The sequence below is a fragment of the Cucumis melo genome, chromosome 2 (assembly GCF_025177605.1).
Source record: "Cucumis melo cultivar AY chromosome 2, USDA_Cmelo_AY_1.0, whole genome shotgun sequence".
NCBI classification, from domain to species: domain Eukaryota; kingdom Viridiplantae; phylum Streptophyta; class Magnoliopsida; order Cucurbitales; family Cucurbitaceae; genus Cucumis; species Cucumis melo.
Window position 1 is genome coordinate 23,584,234 of NC_066858.1, and position 20,511 is coordinate 23,604,744.

At 30.5% G+C, this 20,511-nt stretch overlaps 3 protein-coding genes across 5 annotated transcripts; 2 read left to right on the plus strand and 1 right to left on the minus strand.

Annotated features, from left to right (window-relative positions):
- The first annotated feature begins 712 nt into the window (after positions 1–712).
- LOC103494127 (CRM-domain containing factor CFM3, chloroplastic/mitochondrial) lies at positions 713–5,830 on the plus strand. Of its 3 annotated transcripts, none has more exons than XR_007818787.1 (10): positions 713–1,804; positions 2,353–2,812; positions 2,902–3,032; positions 3,308–3,649; positions 3,749–3,905; positions 3,992–4,284; positions 4,402–4,461; positions 4,675–4,746; positions 4,851–5,055; positions 5,380–5,830. XR_007818787.1 is itself a non-coding variant. In XM_017045936.2 (9 exons), the coding sequence occupies exons 1-9, from the start codon at positions 926–928 to the stop codon at positions 4,989–4,991; spliced, it is 2,535 nt and encodes an 844-aa protein (XP_016901425.2). In that variant the 5' UTR covers positions 713–925; the 3' UTR covers positions 4,992–5,322. The 3 variants fall into 3 exon arrangements, 1 of the variants encoding a protein (XP_016901425.2); XR_007818786.1 differs by having other exon boundaries at positions 5,432–5,830; XM_017045936.2 differs by lacking the exon at positions 5,380–5,830 and having other exon boundaries at positions 4,851–5,322.
- Positions 5,831–7,508: 1,678 nt separating this feature from the next.
- LOC103494126 (NAC domain-containing protein 92) lies at positions 7,509–9,639 on the minus strand. Its single transcript, XM_008455173.3, has 3 exons — positions 9,309–9,639; positions 8,952–9,220; positions 7,509–8,280 (listed from the first exon to the last, which is right to left on the minus strand). The coding sequence occupies exons 1-3, from the start codon at positions 9,460–9,462 to the stop codon at positions 7,669–7,671; spliced, it is 1,035 nt and encodes a 344-aa protein (XP_008453395.1). The 5' UTR covers positions 9,463–9,639; the 3' UTR covers positions 7,509–7,668.
- A 5,261-nt stretch (positions 9,640–14,900) lies between these two features.
- LOC103494125 (uncharacterized) lies at positions 14,901–19,462 on the plus strand. The gene is made up of 6 exons (XM_008455172.3): positions 14,901–15,266; positions 15,442–15,781; positions 15,876–16,392; positions 17,095–17,499; positions 18,248–18,465; positions 18,607–19,462. Exons 1-6 carry the CDS (start codon positions 15,097–15,099, stop codon positions 18,850–18,852), a joined length of 1,896 nt encoding a protein of 631 aa, XP_008453394.1. The 5' UTR covers positions 14,901–15,096; the 3' UTR covers positions 18,853–19,462.
- The last annotated feature ends 1,049 nt before the right edge of the window (positions 19,463–20,511 follow it).

Sequence of the window (20,511 nt, forward strand, 5' to 3'; positions counted from 1 at the left end):
TATGAGGACTAAATGCATAAACTAATTACAAATAATATTTAATTAAAATTAATTTTATAAATAAAATAAATTTAAAAAACAAATAGTTTTTTTTTAAGATCATTAAATTAATTAAAAACAAATGTCATTAGATAAATAAAGGAGTAAAATTTTAAAAATAAATGAAATAGTCAACTATGTAGGAATTGAAGAGGTAGGTTTACGAGAGAGTTTAAGAAGAACGAGAGAGAGGAAAGAGGGTTATGATAACCCAAGAAGAGTTATAATAACTTTTTCCAAAAACAAGGGTTAGGTTACCATAACCCAACTCAATAATGATAACTCTTGATTAAAGGATTTTTAAATTTTTTGAAGTTTCATTACTAGATCTATATCTATTTCAACGAAGGCAAACGTTTCAAATAAAATCTAGGCCATAGTAAAATTTGTGTTAATTATAAGTTTAGTCTTGAATTTTTAAAATTAAAAAAAAAAAAAAAAAGTTCTTTTAAAGTTTTGGGTACAAAGTTGATGTCAAAATTGACATCAACTTAAACTAAACTTAGTAGATTTGATTTACAAGTCTAATGTTGTCTTTTAGTTTAAACCAATCATATAGCATATTTAAAAAATAAAAAAGAATAGTTTAGTATAATTGGTATGCACTAAAATAAATTTAATCATACAAAACCTAATTAATTTGAATATTTAACTTTAGGCTTTGAAATACAATTTTTCATTACACACACTCGAAAAAATCCCGGGAGACTCTTTAGGTAAAAATCTTATCCACCTTCTTCTTCTTCTTCTTCTTCTTCTTTGTGTTGAAGCTTCTCTTGTTCCACTCTGCAACCGTGGCTTTGTTTTTCCTCTTGCTGACTTCAATGCCGGACGAAACCAATCAAACAATGCATTTCAGCTTCAATTGTTGATTAACCTTATAGAAATGGCCTTTGCAACTGCCAAACTATCTGAACTTCCATTCAAGACCTCATTTCCACTCTCCTCCCACTCCCGTACACTTCTCTCAAATCATCCCAATTTCTCTTTGCAGATTCTTAACACTTTCTCTTCTCTCCGTACCCACACTGAGCATAGCGGCAAAAGAATCCCTAAAACCTCCCACAATTCTGCATCCCCTTCTTCTTCTTCTTCTTCTTCTTCTTCTTCTTCTTCTACTTGGGTCTCCAAATGGCCTCCTGGGAGCTCGCGGAATGATCGTAAAGTCGAGAAGAAGGTGGTCCAACCGTCCCGATATGATCGGACTGATCGAGCGGAGAATCAGACCGAGTACTTAGATAAGGATAAGGGGCAGACTGCAATTGAGCGAATCGTGCTTCGCTTACGGAATTTAGGGATAGGTTCAGATGATGAGGACGAGGACGAGGAGGATGGAGATGATAACGGATTGTATTCTCGCGAGGCAAGGCTGGTGACTGGGGAGGAAACACTTGGGGATTTACTTCAACGTGAATGGATTCGACCCGATGCCTCATTGTATTCGAATGAGGATGGGGAGGATGGAATGGTTTTACCTTGGGAAAGAGAGGAGGAAAGGGGTGAAGAGGAGGAGTGTGGAAGGGGGTCGAAGAGGAGAAAGATGAAGGCTCCGACATTAGCTGAATTGACTATTGAAGATGAGGAGCTGAGGCGATTGAGGAGAATGGGGATGTTTATTAGAGAGCGGATTAATGTACCGAAAGCGGGGATTACACAGGCAGTGTTGGAGAAGATTCATGGGAAATGGAGGAAGGAGGAATTGGTAAGGCTTAAGTTCCATGAGGAGCTTGCGCATGATATGAAGACAGCACATGAGATTGTAGAGGTTTGTTACTGATTGCTTCTTCCCATGTTAACTCTTGACCAAGATTTAAGTAATGTTCTCTATTGTTGTTTTCTTCTACCACTGGATAAGGATCTCTTTGTTTAGTGGGGCAGTGGTTGTTGAAAGGAAATCAATTTTTTCTGTGGAACTCTTGATTGAATGTATTTTAGTACTATATGTTATTAACTACTTGAATGAAGGCTCACTAAACGTATAAATACACATATACATGGATTTTAAGATTGGAAGCTTGGGTTTTGTTCTTCAGGCAGAATCCTAGATACTTAATCAACTGATTTTTGCAATAGTGGGTCATCTTTTGGATCGATGTATTTCATGGTAGTATGGAAAATAGCTAGATATCTCTTTGCTTTGAATGGCAATATGTTTTCTTGAACTGATTTCTTAAGGTAAAATGAGAAGTGTATAGTTTTAAACTACTCTGGTTTAGTCTGATAGAACTTCATGTAGTGGCACCTTTATCTCTTTCGTTTTTCATTCGTATGGATGCATGGAGAATGTAACTGATGACATGGTGTGATGACCAGCGACGAACTGGGGGATTGGTTCTATGGAGGTCTGGAAGTGTTATGGTTGTTTACCGCGGTAGTAACTATGAAGGACCTTCTAAAACTAAACCCGTTACAAGGGAGGGAGATGGGGTATTCATCCCAGATGTTTCTTCTGCTGCCACTTCAACAAGTGACAATGTTGCAGCTTCAGCTCCAGAGAAGACTACGATGCCGATTGGGCCTCCAAAGTCTAACGACGGCTTGTCAGAGGAAGAAGCTGAATACAACCAACTATTAGATGGTTTAGGTCCTCGTTTTGTTGAATGGTGGGGCACAGGAGTGCTTCCTGTTGATGCCGATCAGCTTCCTCCAATTGTTCCTGGTTACAAAACTCCTTTCAGGCTTCTTCCAACTGGAATGCGTTCTCGACTTACCAATGCAGAGATGACTCAGATGAGGAAACTTGCAAAATCCTTACCTTGTCATTTTGCCCTTGGTATTTTCTCATGCCCTTTCATTTTGTTACATGATTCTGTTATGAACATACTGTTTGGTGAGATTTTTCCTCTAAATCTTTATACGCAGGGAGAAATAGGAACCATCAGGGTTTGGCTGTTGCTATACTTAAACTTTGGGAAAAAAGCCTAGTAGTTAAAATTGCTGTCAAAAGAGGCATACAGAACACCAATAATAAACTCATGGCCGAGGAGATAGGGGTGCGCTTTTCCTTTTTATTTTTGGGTATAAATGTATAATGAATGCTCTTTCTTGTTATACAGAAGTTTATAACCAAAATACCATGCTATTTTATCCCAAGACCAAAGAATGTTTTGACCTTTGATGCCCCTTGTAGGGCAATATTGTGCAACCTTTTGATTTTCTCTTATAATTATTTATGTTTAGTTACTCATGCTACTAATTCAAAGCTAAACAAATTTATTTATTGCCTGTATTAATATCATTTTCACCATAAAGTTTATCCACGGTGCAGAACTTAACAGGAGGTGTGTTACTATTGAGGAATAAATATTTTATCGTCATATACCGTGGGAAGGATTTTCTCCCACCAAGTGTAGCTGTAGCTTTGGCAGAAAGGCAGGAATTAACGAAAAAGATTCAAGATGTGGAAGAGAAAGCTCGAAGTAAAGCGGTCGAGGCAACTTCATCAAGCATTGATGGACAGGCACCTGCAGGTACCTTGGCCGAATTCTATGAGGCTCAGTCCAGGTGGGGAAGGGAAATAACTGCTGAAGACCGTGAAAAAATGGTTGAAGAAAGCTCCAGAGCAAAAACTGCAAGACTTGTCAGACGAATTGAACACAAGCTAGGTGTTGTAAGTATTATCCTTTTTATTTTGTCGCAGAATGTTGGATTGCTGATATTGATCTTCTCATAGAATAATCAATTTTAATTTTTATAACTTGATGGTTAGGCCCAAGCGAAGAAACTTAGAGCAGAAAAATTGCTATCTAAAATCGAAGCATCCATGGTTCTTTCTAGCCCCGATGATGACCAGGAAACAATAACAGATGAGGAACGAGTCATGTTTCGGAGGGTTGGGTTACGAATGACCGCATATTTACCTATGGGTGAGTGAAATTAATTTGAAAACATAGGTTGATTAGCGATGTACAATTTCTATATTTTTTCTTATAAAATAATTGTGATTTTCTAGGCATTCGTGGTGTCTTTGATGGTGTTGTTGAAAACATGCATTTACACTGGAAGCATAGAGAGCTTGTGAAGTTAATTAGCAAGCAAAAAACACTTGCTTTTGTGGAAGAAACTGCAAGATTGTTAGAGTATGAGAGTGGTGGAATACTTGTTTCGATAGATAGAGTTCCAAAAGGATATGCCCTTGTTTACTATCGTGGAAAGAATTATCGTCGACCCATTACCTTGAGACCAAGAAACTTACTTACAAAGGCAAAAGCATTAAAGCGCTCAGTTGCCATGCAGCGTCACGAGGTTTTATTTTTTGTTCATTACTTTATTTATTTATTCTTTCTTTTTTTTTGGTGTTTATCATTCACTTTTCTTGACCCTCTGATATTCACCTTGAATCATCTATCCGAAATTGTGTAGGCTCTCAGTCAGCACATATCTGAACTCGAGAAAAACATAGAGCAAATGAAGAAAGAAATTGTAAGTAGAAACTTCTTAAATTATGCTGCACTTTCTTCCACGTTATATAGGATGTCAGTAGAAACTGTTGGGGCTTCTTGTATGATCATGTAACTATTTTTAACTGTGAATGCTCCTTTTATGTGGGATTGTTCGAAGTGTTCAACGGTGTGGCTTCGATTGGGGTGAGATGTCCTGATTTTTTGTTTGATGATTGTCAATTGCCAATTGTAGGGTGTCACTGAAGATTCAGATGATGAAAATAAATTGACGTCTCAGGATCGGCTTGTCTCAGAATCTTTCCACGTGAGTTTCCAACCGCTGTTTCATTCTTTAATCTCTTCCGATGTTTCCCAGTAAAGAATAATTGAATAGAAGTGTAAAGTCAGAATGTGCTCTGTGATCTGTAGGACAAGGAAGCATATTTGTCCGCGTTTTCAGATGTTGACAATGATGAAGATAGCAATGATGAAGACAGTGAATATGAAGAGGATGAAGATGACGATTTTGATTTTTCCGACTCAGAAAGCACTGATGATCTACTGAACTAGGTTGTGAGAGCATTTTCAAGTTGTGAACAGATGGAGTGCTCTTATTGCAATTGCGTATTTTCAGGTACTTGACTCTTTCCCTTAAAGCATTTTGTTTGGTGGCCTGAGATCCCTTACGTGCTGTGGATCTATATGATACTGGTAATAGATTCTTCCAAGTAACTATGAGAATACTACTAAACATTTAGCTGGATTAAAATATGTTTTATGGTACGGTTCAGTCTTAGGATTATTCATTTAGATCAGAAAGGATCCCTCTTTCCTCTGCCCTTGCAATTCAGCTCGAGTCACTTGGTGGAAACAATTGAAAAAAAGAACATTATTATTTAAATCTTCTATCATCTGATTCAACTTCATGTTAAAGAGTTTAACACAATCTAATCTGCAGTTCCTTGCTTCTATAACTAAATCGAACGTCCTCATTTCGATCTCCATACCAGGTTGAATGATGTGGAAAATAAAAATCCGAAACCCAATTTCTGCCTAAGTTGACTCGAACATTTACAAGAAGTACTGGGTCATTTGCTTCAAGTTCAATCCAAAACGGATATGATTCATTTTCTTCTTTGAAGAATGGAGTAATGGGTTCCTCTAGGTTCTGTAGAGACATTATTCTTTTTCTAATCTTTCCTTCTCATTTTTTTTTGTAAATTCAATTCGGATAACTTCTCTCTTCTGCAAATTTACTTTTTAGCTCACAAAGTGCAGGAATTATGTATGAATTCAGCCAATATCTGGTTCTATGCCACTTCCAAATGGGTTCCCTTTTGGTAATACATTGTGTATGTGATTCCTTGCTTGTTAAAAATAAAATAAGGTATCAAAGGTCCCTATTTGAAGTTTTTTTTGTTTGACTAGTTCTTATAAATTATAATTGAGAATGAGAGTTATTTTTCTTTCTCTGTGTTTGAAAAAGCAGTACATATTTTCGAGTTCGCTATTTCGAATGGTAGATGTAAGTTTGAATAAATGATCGTAAATTATAGGAAAATAGTGTGACGATTTGAAATGTTAGAAAAGAATCATGGTTGTAATAGGATATGATGTCGGCATATGATATTATTAGCTCCTAATAATACGAATTAGGTCGGTTGACTAATGTTATATCAATAAATGAAAGAGGAAATTATTAGTTTTGTAATTTCACCTAGAGAAACTTTCAACCATGAAATATATTTGAATTGCACATGTGAGGGCAGTACGCAGGTGTGAGTTGAGTTAATGTAACATGAAAATGAGAAGTCAAACGATTAGGTTATGATTTTGAACCACATATTATTTCTTATTTAAGAAACTAATCCTAATCAAGAGGCCCATAAGTCAACTTTTTTGGATCAATATATACAAGATATGTGTAAAATGCTCAGCCAAGCTAAGTACTTTGACCAAAATATTATTTGAATTTGGATGTTCAATCTTGTAAATGGTTCTCTCAACTTCAACTTCAACTTTTTAACACAACCATGTACCTAATTAGCATGTCTCTAAAATGTTATCTTTGCAATTAATTTGTTTGGGAAGTTTGGATTCCCATACCTTTTTTTTTTCCATCCCTAAGATTTTATTTAATTTAGACAGACACACACTTTTAAAGTTTAATAATGCTTGACCATACTCATTTCAACTTCACCACTTCCTACCTGACTTAAAAGATGGGTTAAGTTATAACTTTTGTGTCTCAATTTCTTATTATCATAATTATTTAGTACATATGATCAATATGGTTATTAACAAAATGCTAAGTCGCAAATGTGATTATGAACATTACATTGAGCTCATCCGATTACTCTTTCTTGCTTCCTTAATGTTTAAATTAGTACATGAAATGTAGATATTGGTTACCCTTTGAGGTTGTGGAACGTGATTATTTATAGAGTCAATGACATTCCTTTAGGACATGTAAAATAATGGTAATGTCAGGAAATGTAGAGGTGCAATTGTTGATGTTGTAGGATTTTGGTCAATGAACTCAACTCAATTTTTACCTTTCAATAGAATTGAACGGGATTTGTTGAATTAACCTCACGATACATCTTCCTCATTTGGGGCGTGTAGACTTCCAATGTTTCCTTTCACTTGGGTTTTGTCTAGGGTAACCCCAAAACAACCAACATAAGTATGATAATTTATAAACATTATTATATAAGTGGAAGAGCCGACCAATGCGTAATTGAAGGGCAAGTATGGTGTTAGATAGACTAGTTAGCTTATATCAAATAATTTAATTATAGGTGTTAATAAAAAAGAAGATATAGTAAAAACATAACACAAGGTAGAATTTAATCCCCTTCCATTCTCCAATATGATAGCATAAAAGGATTTGTTGATGATACCACATGAATCTAACCACATAACACAATGATTTAATAATTTGAAACAAAGGACTTGGGGTTTTTCCCACAACCCTTAACATTGAAATAAACTTTGAACTTCAACATCATCAATATTGAACATACAACATTTCACCTAAATATGACTTGAGAAATTAAAACTAAACCCTAAAACTCCACATCAAAATGACAAAGTTACAATTTCATATGATCTCCTCTAAAACTTCCCTTATTGAAAATGACATATTAGAAAAGTTCTAAGAAGAGGGTTAGTTACATTACATTACATGTATTCTTCACATAAACATTAATTGAGTGAACTAATGATTCATAAGATCAACATAGTTTCACCATAGGGAGTCCAAGTTCAATGGTTGCTCCTCTTGTTGTTGTTGCTGTTGTGATGAAGGTTCAAAAACTTTAGAAGACGAAGAAGGTTGGAAGCAGCTCAAATGGTCATTTGTTGTCCCAAATTGAGAATGAACAATATTGGCAGCTTGATGATGATGATGGTCATGAATATTATTATTAAAAGTATTAGAAGAAGAAGAAGCCAAAACATTATCCCTTTGTTGTTGAAAGGTTCTAAGTTGCAATGCTTTGAGAAGAAGAGAATTCATAGAAAGATTATTTGAAGAAGTTAGAAGATTGGAATTAAGTGGCCATGAAAGAGAAGGAATTAGGGTTTCATTTGTTGGTGAAACCCAATTATTCAAATTCAAATTCATATTCATATTCATCATGTTATTATTATTATTGATCATGTTGTTGTTTTCATATGTTTGAGATGAAGTAATATTACTATTGGTGAAGTTTGATAATTCAATATGATCTCCAAATTCATTGACAATTGAATTTGTATCACAAGGAGATGAAAGAGATGGTTGAGATGATGATGATTGTTGTGGTTTCTTTGGTGTATTTTGTTTCTGAAATACCCTGCAAACTACCCATTCTTCCTGAAATTAAAAACAAGAAAACAGATTAATTAATTAATTAATTAATTAATTAACACAACCATAATTGAAAATCTCAAGAACTTTAAATGGTTTCTTTTTTTCTTTGTCCATATCTTCAAGACAACGTTGTCTTATAATGTGCATTGTATTATGGGTTTGATTCTAAACATTGTACAATATTCGTAAGGTTTTGTTTTGACGACGATTCGTTTTTAGTTTAACTTTTTCAAATCTATATTAGGTTGGATTTTTACATTTTCTTAACCACTTTTAACCATTTTCAAATCTTGCCTTACTTTTTTAAAATATTGACCTAGAGAGGAAGAGATTAAAAAGAACTTCCAAAATATTAAAAATAAAAAAGTTGAATGTTTATGAATGAAAGTATAGATTTTGTATCTATATATGCTTTGTAACACATTCCTTCTATCGTGATTAAGAATAATTGATGAACTAATTTTGAGTAAGTACGTATGTTCTGCAACGTATGAATTTCATTAACTCTATGGAATTAATGACAAAGACGTACTCAGTAAAGAAAGAAATCAAAAGCTCGTTGTCGAACCAACTATTATAAATTTTATGAAGGTTTAGAGATGGAACAAAAACAACCTTAAAAGTATATAAGAGTTGAGTAGAGAAATATAAGTTTTAAGGACTATAATACATACCTTGGAGGGTTTGAAAAAATGGCTACTTTGTTGGCGGTATTCGTGCATAACCCAATTACTTTTCTCACCCCGAGGAGCTCTTCCCTTGTAAAACACAAGAGTTTTTTTCATTCCAACCAAAGCATGACCAACACCAAAGATTTCCTTGTCTTTCCCTGTGGTCTTCCAATAACCCGCCTCCGTCGCTCGATTGGTTCGGAGCCCGGTTGGGTATTTTCGATCTCGTAAGCTGAAAAAGTACCATTCTTTCTCTCCCATCGTAGCTTTAGCTAATGAATTACGATAAAAACAAACTTAATTATTATATCAAACACTTCAGTAAACGTAAAAGAATAATGAATAATATGTATTAATTACCTGGAAGATCCCAAGGTTCATTCTTGTTGAGATCCACAACTCCAATTGCTTTAGAAGTGAAAGAAGAATCAGAAAGCTTTTGAGTGAGATAATAAGAAATGAGTTCTTCATCAGTTGGGTGAAATCTGAATCCAGGAGGTAGATTTTCCTCCATAATATAATCTCTCTTTTTCTTTCAAGAAGAAGAAGAAGAAGAAGAAGAAGCTATATAAGGGAGGATCAGCTTTGTAACTTGAACAGAGATGTGGTATTTATTATAAACGAGTGAAAATTAATTTGGATACATGAAATCTTTTAGATAAAAACCTTGAAGAAGAAGCTGAGACGAAGCAGCCATATAAACCATACCTACACTCTATTTTTATCTTGTTTATTACAGCTAACACTTTGACAAACATGTGCATGAAAATGTGGATTTTTCTGTACCAAAACTTAAATTACCAAAATGCCATGCCTCTTTTTAATTACACCAACATATATAATAAGTAATTTCCATATATCATAGTCTTCAAGTTAGAAAGTAATTTCTCGTACCTAAAATTAATCCCCAATCAATTCATAAACTTAACACTATGTTTACTTTCGTAGAATCATTGTTATTTAGAATTATGATCGATATATTTAAAAAAATATTTTTTTAAAATTCATTTTTATTTTTTTAAATTATATATTTGAAAATATATTCTGAACCTATCTTAAATTAGGTTAAAGTCGAGTTGATGATATAGTTTAGTAAGATTAGAAAGGGAGAAAGAAGGTTTAGGGGATATGTAGATTATGTTTAGTTTTGAGTATAAATTTGATAGATACTATCAAAATTTCCAACCACCCTTCACCCATTCTTACCCACCCAAAGCTATATGTGAAAAGGAACAATAATACTCGTTCATTAATTAAATTCTATGTAATCCAATTTAATTATTGTTTTCATTCTTTATTTGTACTCTTGTCATTTTGTCAATTTAGATATACAACATAACACATTTATATCCACCGGCCTCCTCCTCTCTAATTTACATAGAGTAGTACTGTTTGTGAGCACAATTTTCCATATGATATTATGGCATATAATTATATTTTCATAATATTTACATGTTTATATAATGCTATGAATAACTATCCAATTAAGTGGTTTTGTTAACGGGTCACGAGCTAAGGTCTAGGGACGACATGCTTTAGTGGGATTTGTACCTCCAAAAACTAGAATTCGTATTCTTGTGAGTTATTTACTATTAAAGTCCCTACTATAACCCTAATGACATCATTTATATTAAAAAGAACATTCTCTTTAATAATATTGTTCTCCCTTTGTTCATGTATGTTCCTACCTACTAATGTTAGTGAATCGTTCGATCTTCTTTTACGTTTTATTTGTATTATTTACTTGTCAAAATATGTAACAATTAATTATACTAATTAATTATTTTTATAACTCAATAAACATATATCGATGTCAAAAATGTCAATAAAAATATTGTCGGATAACATTGATAAATGTATCTAAAAAGTGTAAAAACAAAATTATTAATTTAAACGATGGATTTATAAACATTTTAGTAGTAGATTTTATAATAATAATAACAATAATAATAATAATGTATGATTATAGAATAATCACATTGATGTGAGGGGAAGGATTTAATATAATCAATATTATGATATGGTTAGAACATTCTATTAAAGCAGTTTTGAAACGGTAAAAAAACATAAGATAATTATATTTATATATGTATGGTTAATTTATTATTAAGAGAAGAGTAGTTAAAGGGGTCACCAAACTAGAAGACTGAGTATAAATTAAATAAGGAAATTAAATATAATATATAGATATATAAATATGGTGGATATTATAATACATCAATATATATATATATATATATATATTGATTGTGTGTTTGTTATTTTCATAAAATAAAAATCAGTAGTTTTTCTACAATTTGCATCATATTTTCCTAACTAATTAAAACTTTGAATGCACTACGTAATCAAATTCAAAATCTAAATCTTTTTTCGTTTTCTAGAAACTCCACCACGTGCTTCTTCATAAACTCTCTTTTAAATTCATATTATTAGTTCAATGCTTCATTAATTACTGCTATAATCATTCATTAATTACCTTGCCTTAATTTTACTACTAAACTAACCTATATTTATGTTCTTGTAAATTACATAAATTAAACTAAATGAAAAAGATGAAATTGCCATCCAACGGCTGTCAATTTTTATATAATTAATGTAAAGATAGAGACTGGAAAACTACAATAACCTTTTTAGAAATAAGATAGGGCTCAACAATAAAACCATACTTATGTATGGTTTTATATATATTTTTCAATAGTAGTTTCTATTGTAATCAAAAGAGATGTATTTTCAATCAGACTACATCCATGTATTACTCTAAAACTATTTTAGTTATTAAGATTTAATATTTAACCCTTCATTTTTATAATTATCTAATTTTACAATATAGATTATTTTTTTTCAAAAAATGTATTTTTTAAAAGTAATGTCAAAAATATGGTAGAAGTCAAACTATTGACAAAAATAAAACAATTTAGGCGAAGTCGTGTACTCGAAACACGACTTTGCTTGGAAGTCGTGGACTCGATGCGTGGACCCCACACTTTCCTTTTTTTTTAAAGATATATATATATATATATTAAACATTCAAATTTCTGAATTTCAATTTCTAAGCAAAATCGTATTTCAGGTACAAGACTTCCCTCAAATTGTCCTATTTTTGTCAATAGTTTGTCTTCTACCCTATTTTTGACATTACTTTTAAATAATACATTATTTTAGAAAAAACTCAGAAGACTATTAAAATTAAATATTGTAAAAATAATAATAATGAAGGGAAATTTTTATATATAGAAAGAAACTATAGTACTCATAAAAATGTAGTATAGAAATTAGAAACGAGTTCAAAGAAAGTATGTAATAAGAAGTTAATGGAAAAAAGTGAGTAAAAGAGGCATTTTAGTTAAAAGAATAAAAATGAAAATATGAGAGAGAAAATATATGGAAATTAGAAATTTAAGAGTAAGAAAGTGTGAAAATTAGGGGATATGAATGCAAAAGAAATTATTGATAATTCATTAAAATTCTTTGAGTATTACTAAGGCTCTTTTAAAGGTCAAACATTAATGATTAATTTTTTAATCCAATCATTGAAACTATATGAAATCATTTTCTAAAAAAAAAAATATAATGAATGCTTTTACTTTTTATCTCCAAAAAATAAGTGAATGTAAATTGTAAAATAATTTTGGTAAATTTTTTTAAGTCTTTCCAAATATATATGATAATTGTTATATTTCTAAAAAACATATTATAGGGGAAATTATGTTTCATTAAAGTTAATAATTATATAACATTTAAAATTAGAAGAATAATTACCAAAATATTTTTAAATGTACAAGTAATTAGGAAAAAGCATGAAAAAGTAATTCCAAGTTGAGTGGTTGAGAATTTATTCTTTGTTCTTTTGTCATTTCAATCACAGATGGCTATAAGTGTTCTTTTTTTTTTTTTTTCATTATTATTATTTAAAAGATAGTTCATTAAAGTTGATAATAGTTTGGTAAAAATATCATTCTATTTCTAGGTACTTTAATTTAGGAACCATGTCTAGATTTAATAAGATGATTAGTGCCCATATTACAATCAAGTAATTGATGATTTTTTATCTAGTAATTGATGATCTTTTGGGGGAAAAAGAAAAGGGATTAGGTACTCGTACGTCGTTAAAAAAACTCGATAACTCAAAAAAGCCAATCAATCCAATTCAACTCGATCGGCCTTGCAATTTGAGTTGGTTATCAACTTGTTTGGATTGGAATTAGCTTCAAATAAATTAATTTTTTTCTGGGTTGGGTTGGGTTGGTTTAAGGGTTTACCTAAAGTAACCCGAAACAAGCTGAACTTATTATTAGTTTCTTTTTTTATATATATAGTTTATTCTCTAAAAACCTCTAAAACATAGTTTTTCAGACATTCAAAAAGAAAATTATGTTAATTTAAGTGGTTAATCTTAATACGAAGATAATCAAATTCAATATCTGCGTAATAATATTTTATATCATTTTAGAACAAAAATTTAGTTAAAGGATCCAAGTGATTTAATCCAACCCAACCTAAATATTTCGTGGTTGGGTTCATTTTTTAACTAGAGTTATTTATTCGGATAGAAGTTTACAACCTTAACAATTGTGTTTGGTCAAAAAAAAAAAAAAGTATTTCAACTCACTATACGTTCATGTATCTTGAAGAATATAAACATCTTTGATGTTTTCGATATGTTTATCACCTTTACCACAATAAAAAAAGTTTAAATTTCCATTTTAAAATCATCAAACATAACATACCATATAATCATTTTGATTATATTTGGTTATAGAGTTTTGAGGGTAAAGCTTAGCTATAAAATAATATAGTTATATTTTAATTTAAAAAATAGTATTACATTGTGACTAAAGAAGAGTATAATATTAGAGCAGACAAACATAGTGAGAAGAAACCTTAGGGCCAAAGCTAAGGACAAGCAGCAGTCTCTAACAAAGTTTTCTTAACTAAAAAGTAAATTTTATTAATTTATATTCTTTTAATTTTCAAATATCACTTTGAAACTTTTATTTAAATTTATAAATTCTTTTCCTTCGTCTTAAATTTGTTAATAATTTACGTTTCATTAACCTAATTTATATCTAAATATAAAAAGTCACATTTGTCATTCTTTTTTCCCTGTAAATTTTGGTTAAACATAAGTTTAATATTTCATCTAACAAATAGAATACTAAAATAAATGTATTAAAATCATTTATTATTTACTATTATTGTTTTATTAAATGAGTATCAACATTCTTTTTCAAACCAAAAAGGTATATTTAGCTAAATCCTTTGTTATGTTAAAGAGGCAAAGAACTAAGCTAGAGCCATCTTATCTTATACACTATCATCTCATAACTATATCTTCATCTTTTTTATATATTTCTTTCCAAAAGCCATCTTCTTTCATTTTTTTTATTCATGTATGTGCTTTGGTTTTGCTATCACTCCATCTTTAAACTTTGATATTTCATCCCATTTGAGTTTCAAACTTTCAAAATGCACACAATTAATACGGATGTTGAAAATTTTAAAAATCTACATTTAGCTCATATATCTAACAAATTTAGAGACGATATAAATACAAATTACTTCAATAGTGAGAACCAAATTATAGATATTAAATTCATTGAATTACAAGTGATTCCAATGAGTTTGTTGAGGAAGGAAAAAAGGGGGAAGAGATCAGAGTATCTCCGAGTGCATATCTAAGTGCTTAAGTTATGGTAAAGTATAAAAATGAGGAATGCATCTTTTTCCTTAGCCCCTCCAAAGATATTTATTACTATATATCATTCTCTTTGTCAAAAAGTATATACTTTAAAAATCTTCAAATCTCACACTCACTTCCAAATTACCAAATCTACCCTTTACAAACTATCATTGATATGGGGACACATATGTCATTTCCTACATGGAAATGGACCATTTTGGCTTAATAAAAAAAAGGGATATGGCCATCTCCATGACATATAAAAAAGCACTTAAAGGAAACATTCTTACTTTCTCTCTTTTCTTCCTATGTATATCTCACTCTTCTTTTAACTATTTTTATTATTATTATTAAATTAAATTTTGTTTGTGTGATGGCGGTGCTTTTCCTTTTTTTCTTCTTTTGAAGAAGGGGATAGCACTTAGGAAGTGATTTTAGTTCAAAATAATCACAAACAACAAAACAAAAATGCAATATTATTATTATTGCTCTAAAGATGAAGATGATGAAGCTCTTCTTCTTCTTACCCTATTCTACAATCTCTCTTCTTCCTTCTTCCTTGTCTTCTTCTTCCTCTCCTTCACATCCATTTTACTTTTCAAATCATTCTACTTCCTTGGTGCTCCTTTATTCCCAAGGTCATATTCATAACCAAATATCCATATATATAATTTTTCACTTTTTTATTTTCTATTTTATGCACATATATATATATATATATATAATTTCCATTATTATCGTTTTTCCCAATGATCTCCGACGATCCCTTTCTATGTTCATCGTATATGATATATTTTTTTCTTCTTTTTGTAGAAATGAGTATGAATATGAATACAACGCGGTGTCATCCAACGAGGAGGAGGAAGAAGAGGAAGAGGAAGAAAGATATGGTAGTGGAATCTATGGTACGTCGTTTCTCGATAAAGAAGCCGAAACTCGGATGAGTCGATGGCAAAGCCAGCTTCCAGATAATGAAGAAATATTATTAACAGATTTGGAGGAGCCTTGGATTACTATGGAATCCATAGACTTAGATGACCAAATTACAACCAATAGCTCAGTTTATGAGTCCCCACAATCTGCCTTACAACTTGATGAACAATATCCACAAGGAGACGACGACCACGACGACCAAATGCCAGAAGAACTCACGGTGAGTTTGAAATGACGACTTTGATCAAAAGCTAATGTTTTTATTATTATTAATATTTCAAAAGTGATCTCAAACTCGTTCGTTTTCGATTCAGGACTCCGAACAGGTTGTGAGACAAGTAATGAAGGTGAATTCTTGTAGAATATCAATGGACATGAAGAAGAAAAGATTGGTGGAGGATAATAATTATAATGATCATAATAGAAGAAATGATGATCATGATCAAATCAGTTATGGGATTAATTATATGAAGAAGAATGAGGCATTAGGTGGTGGAAAGATTGTTATGAAGGAGAATAACAACAATAATAATGAGAAATATTTGGTATTTAGACCAAATGAGATATTGGTTAATAAGAAAAAGAAAGAAGAAGAAGAAGAAGAAGAAGAGATATATGGGGATTCATATACGATAGGGTCTACATCAAAGAGTTCATCAGAATGGAGAAGCTCAATAAACTGCAGAGATTCATCATCAGGAACTGAAGATCCATTTTCATCTTCTTCAAGAAGAAGCTGTCCTAAATGGGAATCTTATACTGTTTTCCAGAAATATGATGAAGAAATGATGTTTCTTGATAGAATCACTGCCCAAAAGCTTCATGAAACAGGTCACTTTCCTTTCTTTTCTTTATTTCTTTCATTTTACTCTCTCTATATTCATTTATCAACTTTTTTGACTCATTTCTTAGTTTATTTCCTTCCACCTTAAGTTAACAAAAAGATTCTATCTCTAATAAAACAATATATCATTTTCTTCTTCAACATACTTCTAATGGTACAAAATCTTTAATCTTAATTACTCGTCTCTTCAATTACAAAATCGATAAAAATATCTATAAATATAATAAAATATCATTATCTATCGCTTTCAAATATAATTAGTGACATTTTATCATAAAATTTATTGTATTATTGAAATTATAATAATTAATTTTCAATTTAGATAAGTAATAATTTTGAAAATTAGATTTAAAATTCCATTATTGAAAGTTAAAAGGACTAAAACACAATATTTTAACTAAAAATAATATATTGTCCACATATCATACTAACTTTAGATGAGTAGACATATAATTTAATTCTTTCTTAAAAGAAAAAAAGTTGAACAATCAACAACATACTCTACCAATATGAACATACTTTTTTCTGAATATCTTTTCTCTGGGAATTAAAGTTAGTAAATGAATCAACTTTTCATATTCAAATCCCCTTAGTGCGATTTACTTTTTTATTTTTATTTTTTTTCCAACTTTATAATAACATAATAAATTGTGCATTTAATTTTCTTTTATTGGAATTATTATATACAGAGTCATTGAGGTCAATTAAGATGTGCCCAAGATCAATATCAGAGAGGATTGTTTATAAATTATCAACAATAAACAAGAAAGGTTCAGAACATGTTAATGTGAAACAAAATCCATATCACGAATTGGAAAGTGCTTATGTAGCACAAATTTGCTTGACATGGGAAGCACTCAATTGGAATTACAAGAATTTTGTGAACAAGAAATTAAGCAGCAGTAATAGTTGTAAATTAAGAGCAGAAATGGATAATGGTTGTCCAGGCAAAATTGCTCAACAATTTCAACAATTTCAAGTTCTTCTTCAACGTTACATTGAGAATGAACCTTATGAACATGGTCGTCGCCCTGAGATTTACGCTCGTATGAGACTTTTGGCTCCTAATTTGCTCCAAGTCCCCGAATTTATAGGTATCCATCTATTCTTATTTCATGTTCTCTTAATGTTATGTTTCAAATTACTCACAAACATGACTTTTTTTATATTACGTCTCGTCTTAGGTTAACTTAGTTATCAATATACTTACGTTTAATGTGATTTTCAACCGTTTGAAACAAGTTTTCATTTCTTTTTTGTTTGCTTAAGCTCGTTTTTTAAAATATATTTTTGAATTTTAACGATGAAATTTCATACGATTAGAATCTATGTATTGTCGGCATGTCACGTCTTAAGTTAGAGTGGGTGTGGGGTATGACATTTTTTTTATGGTAAACTTTATTTTAGGTGATAAATTAAAAGTTAGTTTTAGAAATATGTAATAATAAAAAAATAGTTGTAGAAATTTTACTTTACACAAAAAGGTAATATTTTCTTTTAACAATATAATAATTATTCTATATCAAAAGTAGCTAATTAAAATGCTTTTTTTAATCCAAAAACACGTTTTATGTACTCAAATTGCTTTCTCACTAGTTGATTTTGTTTATATATAATTTAAATTTGTAAGTCTATTAATTTTTTTTTTTAAATATCATTTTAGTTTATACACTTTTATTGAGTAATTTTAGTTTTCTATGTATTTTTAATCAATTTTAAATTTAGTTGTAAAGGTAAGGATATGGACACATATGTGTTTAATTACTCTTCTTTTCAATTAATGTGTTTTTGGTTTGCATATGGAGATTATTTAATTAATTTGAAGTTTTAATAATTGTGAAGATGAAGAAGAAATAAAGGAAGAAGGAGGTGGATATGGTTCAAGAATATCCTCACCATCTTTTTTAATGATAATGGAAGATGGAATAAGAACATACATGAATTTCCTCAAAGCTGATAAAGAGAAACCTTGCCAGATTGTTGCTTCATTTTTCAAGAGAAAGAAAAGACCTTCTGTTGATCCAACCCTCCTCCAACTCATCAAGAAAGTTAACCAAAAAGTAAGTCATTATATATATACATTCAAACTTTTAGATTTATATATTAACTTACGATCAAAGCGTAATGATTGAATTAAATGTTCGGTCTAAGTTGTATATAATTAATCTCTCACACATACGGTGCTTCTTTTTCTTTTTCAGAAAAAGATGAAGCTTAAAGACCTTCGTCGTGCAGGGAAGTGTTTGAGAAAGAGGAAGCTAAGCGTTGAGGAAGAGATGGAGATATTAATGGCTCTTATAGACCTAAAAGTGGTTTCTAGGGTTTTAAGAACCGCAGACTTAAGCGAACAACAACTCCATTGGTGTGAGGCAAAGTTGAGCAAAGTTAGGATTTCGGATGGGAAACTTTATAGAGATTCAACACCTCTTTTCTTCCCAGCTCATTGAGTATGATTGTCATCAATCAAACTATAAAAAACAATAAAAAGCTCTTTCAAGCTAAGTTAATTTCTCTTAATTTTATCAAGTTCACCCCACCAAAAAAAACTTGATAATTTTGTTGCTTTAGTGAGTCAGCTATGGAAGGGAAAGTGAATATATCTTTGAATGCGTGCATGCATGGAAATACAAAATTCAAGCAATAAAGCAAGAAGGGTAAAGATCAAATTTACAATTTAACACATACGTTCGAGGGGAAAGTGAAGCAAGAAGGGATAAAGAAAAGGCAGCCAAGCACATGTGAGCAAAGAAGATGGGGACAAATTGAAAAGACAATGTAGCTTTAGTTTTTGCTTTTTTTTTTTTTTTTTTTCTTTTATTTATTTACTTTAACTTTTGATTTTAGGATTTCTTTTAAATTTGATGTAAAAGAAAAAGAAAAAAAAAAGTTAATGTATGCATAGTTCAAGTAGATTAAATTATTTAGTTATTTCAACTTTAATAGAAGGGGACAATATAATAAAAATGGCCAAGTTTTTAATAAGGATTTGATAATCAATCATGTTATTGTAATAATTATCATATTATTTTATGAAATTACTTTCAGCTCATTGACTCATTATGATTAATATATTTCACTTCATTTTTTTTTCTTTAATATTAAATTAATTTTTCTTACTATCTCATGTTATGTTTTATTGGATGCTTTTTTTCTTTCTTTTTTTTAGGTTTGTAAAGACAAATTTTGTTTAAAAAAAAAAAAACAAAAATTTAAGTGAAGATATTTGTTTGATGAATTATTTTTCTTCACTTAGAGTGATATTAAACTTATTAAAATAACTTTTATTTTCAAAACCATCCTCGAAAAATGTTTTCTTTTTAACCCTCCAAAATCAATTTTGATTATAAGAAAATTGCGTTGGATAAAAAAATAACAACGATTTTGCTATTTTTCTTATTTTTCTTTTCCACCTTTTATCATTTTTCGAGTTGTTATCTACAATTTGTTCGATTATCTCTTTTTAACATATTTCAACCATTTATTTTGATTGTAATAAAAATCTTGGAATTTGGGCCGAAATAAAAACTTGGAAGTAATGGGCCTATGGGTCCAAATAGATGTGTTGGATCTAAAGACCCAAAAGCCCATTAACTTGTCCAAGAAATACAACACAACCCACCAAAGCCCATTTATCTCTATTTTGTAGATTTCCTTCAAAGTGATTTTTGTTTAAAGTACTTTTTTTTTTTAATATTTACACATAATGCCAAGAAGATAAAGACAAATTAAAAATGGGCGGATTATTAGGAGGTGAAAGAAAAAAAAAGGTAGAAAGATGAGACAAGTATGGTCACCTTTTGTTTCCATGTCCATGGTTTGGGCTTAATTATTTTAAATACAAACAGACAAATAGAATCTCTTAGTATAATAACTTTGACTTATTAATGAATATTCAAATCCATCTCTTAAACCCAATCATATTAATTTCGTAGCGTCTTGATTTTCTCACCTCTTATCTTTCTTTAAAATATTTGCACGTTCATCCAACTAATCATGCACGAATAAGATATTTATATTCACCCAAATTTTATAATCTCTTTGTCATATGAATTTTTCTTTTTTAAACTTTAGATTCATTGTCTATGATCTTGTTCTTAAGGTTTTTC